The 3,074-nt window shown below is 36.5% G+C and overlaps 1 protein-coding gene across 1 annotated transcript in view; it reads left to right on the forward strand.

The window, feature by feature from the left end:
* gatd1 (glutamine amidotransferase class 1 domain containing 1) overlaps positions 1-3,063 on the forward strand; it is a 4,109-nt gene extending 1,046 nt beyond the window's left edge. Inside the window, exons 2-7 of the mRNA XM_079412583.1 lie at positions 82-158; positions 266-371; positions 449-556; positions 706-797; positions 876-969; positions 2,213-3,063. Coding sequence (XP_079268709.1) covers positions 82-158; positions 266-371; positions 449-556; positions 706-797; positions 876-969; positions 2,213-2,328 — 593 coding nt within the window. The 3' untranslated portion in view covers positions 2,329-3,063. The remainder of the gene's footprint in view (positions 1-81; positions 159-265; positions 372-448; positions 557-705; positions 798-875; positions 970-2,212) is intronic.
* The last annotated feature ends 11 nt before the right edge of the window (positions 3,064-3,074 follow it).

Genomic DNA, 3,074 nt, shown 5'->3' on the forward strand with positions numbered 1-3,074 from the left:
TTTGAACAATGATACTGTTTTGTTCGTGTTTTCTGTTTATTGTGAATGTAACGCATTAAACTGTGTTCTGTTTTCCTGCAGGAGTTTCAGCGCAGTCTTTCCATCAGTGTTTTAATTTGTGCAGTTCAGTGTTTAACCTGCAGACAGCGACACCTGGCGTGAGGAAACACACACTGCATCTTCAAATCAGTGTTTATTCATCCATATACCACACACAGTGTGCTGGATGCATCAAATCTTGTCTCTCTTTTTTATTGTCTCACAGGGGAAGCTCATTGACTTTGCCGGTGTGGATGAGAGCACAGCCCGATGGGTGCAAGAGTTCAGCGTCAAACCCTACGCCAACCCGGCTAAGCTGGAGTCTATCGATGGTCTGAAATCTCTCTGCTTTCTTGAGTCTGAGTGCATAAGTGCATTTCTAATGATCAGGATACGTGTGATGTTTCAGGTGCCCGCTATCAGGCGCTGCTGATTCCCGACTGTCCGGGAGCCTTAAATGATCTCGCCCACAGCGGATCCCTCGCACGAATCCTGTCCCACTTCATTTCTCATCAAAGTGAGGGTCTCTGCTTCTCAAACAGCTCAGGGTTTAATCCACAGAGACAGAGCACATTTAGGACTGTTAGGTTTTCCGATTATGACCCGTGTAGCTCTGTCTGGATAAACTGTGAGATAGGTTTGTTTGATTCATGTCTGTGTGATTAGAGCCCGTGTGTGCTGTGGGACAGGGTGTAGCTGCTCTCTGCTGCGCTACAGAGGAACAGAAATGGATATTTAGTGGCTACAGCATGACTGGGGTGAGTGATACTGTAATATGACTCAACAAACCATGCATTTCTGATGGAAAAGCTACTTTAATGTGATGTTTTTGACAGCCCTCTGTGTTTGAGCTGGTACGCTCTCTTGAATTTGCCAACCTGCCGCTGATTGTGGAGGATTTCATCAAAGACAATGGTGGATCTTATACAGGTGAGGTTTATTAAAGTCATTCCCAACTGGTTTGACTGAATTTGAAGTCTTCTGACAACTTTGTGTGAGGAACAGCTCACATTTTGGTTGTAATTAGGGCTGGGTGTTGACGCATCTCTCACAATTTAATTTCGAGTCACAAGCTTGCGATTTGAGTGAATTCTGATTGATATTTATTAATTTAGATATATATATCAGGTACAGTATATGTCAGTTTTTCCCAAGGGAAGAATGTACTGTAATTAATGCTGTAAAGGATTCAGGGAACCCTCCCAGATAAAAAAAAACAAAAGTACACTTCCATAATGTACTTAAAGTACGTGCACTAATTTTGTATTCTTTACTACTTCTTAAGATAACTTTAAGTGTACTCAACTGTGTTATTTTGGAACTAAAATACGCTTTTAACATTCTCTCTCTGTATTTAAAAAAATGTATAGTACACTTGAACCCATCTTTCATAGACTAGTGCACTCAAGTGTATTACAAGTGGTAACTAAATACATATTTTAAATACAGAGAGAGAATTTGAAAAGTTAGTGCACAAAAATAGGGCATTAAGTACATTATGGAAGTGTACTTTTTTAACATGAGCTGTCAGTTACTATTACTGTAATGGGTTAAAATTAACAAGTGATTTATATACAAACATTTAAACTGCACATAGGGCAATTTAATAACTTATACCTTTTTAATTATGTATTATATATCTACTCTAATTCTTTAATTTTTTTCTTTTGAAATATAAACATGTCGGATTTATTCAAACATGCATTAAATATTTAAGAAGTTCAGTAAAATATAATGAATATATAGTGCATATATTTAGGAAAATGTTCCTCTCGAGGTAATTTTTCTAGCTTGTTGACATTGAATGGCTTTTCTGAGGTAAGGTACGTGATATTTTATCGATCTTTCCTCGATTGAAATACTGACTGAGCGATTATATGAAATGACACATTCAGTAAGTTGAACTTAATCTTTCATCATACCTTCTGTTGTTCATTTATGTGTATTTCAAGCTATAAACTATAAACTACAGCAGAAGAGATGATCGGCTCGCGTGATAAAAAGCACCAAACGGTATTTATTTGTTTAGAGTTCCTAATAAAACTGGCAGAATTTGAAAGCTGGTAATTTGTTTAATATTAAAAGTAACACATCAGTGTATTTTTGGGTGACCTTCATCCCTTTCATTAAGGTGAAGCATAGTTTTTAACTGAATACAATTAATTCCTCACAGCGAGCATGGAGGACGCAGTTCACGTGGTCCTGGACCGCCATCTTGTAACGGGCCAAAACGTTCAGTCCTCAACAGCGGCTGTCAATAATCTGATTCTGCTGTGCAACAGCAGATAAACGCTTCACCTGTTTAGAAGGGAACGAACAATGGACCATGCCACGAAATGTGAACCAGAAGTGTTTTAGAAATGACTGTTGAAAGCACATTCATAAATATGAAAATCATGCCAAGATGTCACTCCAGAGTTTACTTATCACTTAAAATTCCATTTAAGTGAACTATTTTTTTTTATTGTCTATGAAATATTTTAATTTGAACGTTTTGAAAGGAGCACATATATATATATATATATATAACCTGTAAATGCATTTCAAAGCTGTGCACTATAATAAAAGGCTTTATTTTTAACTAAAACTTTTCAAGTTGATAACGCCAGAATTTCACGTAGAACATTAAATCCACTAACATGCATTTAAAAGCTGAAATGTGGTGCTTTTTAATCATCAGACTTCCATTTGTTAGTGCAAACATGATTATGATGTTCTTTGGTTATGAAGACTGTCTCAGATGTTGTGAAGCCTAACTTTTGAACATTCCTGTACATTCCTGTAAGATGGGGCCGTTTAACAGGAAATCCTGTGGGGGGGTTTTTATATGTAGATCTGTTCTGAGATGTTTTGTTTTGCTTCAAAAACATTCTGTGCTGCTATAAGGTTATGATTTGCAACATAAAAGAAATTAAATCTGTAATGTGCAGTATTATGAACATAATACAGTATGAAAAACCAAATCTGTACCTTAAATTGTATTCCTGAATAAAATAAATTACATTAAAATGCTGATTTACTGCCAAGAGTGCACA

Source organism: Barbus barbus (assembly GCF_936440315.1).
Source record: "Barbus barbus genome assembly, chromosome: 48".
Classification (NCBI taxonomy): Eukaryota; Metazoa; Chordata; class Actinopteri; order Cypriniformes; family Cyprinidae; genus Barbus; species Barbus barbus.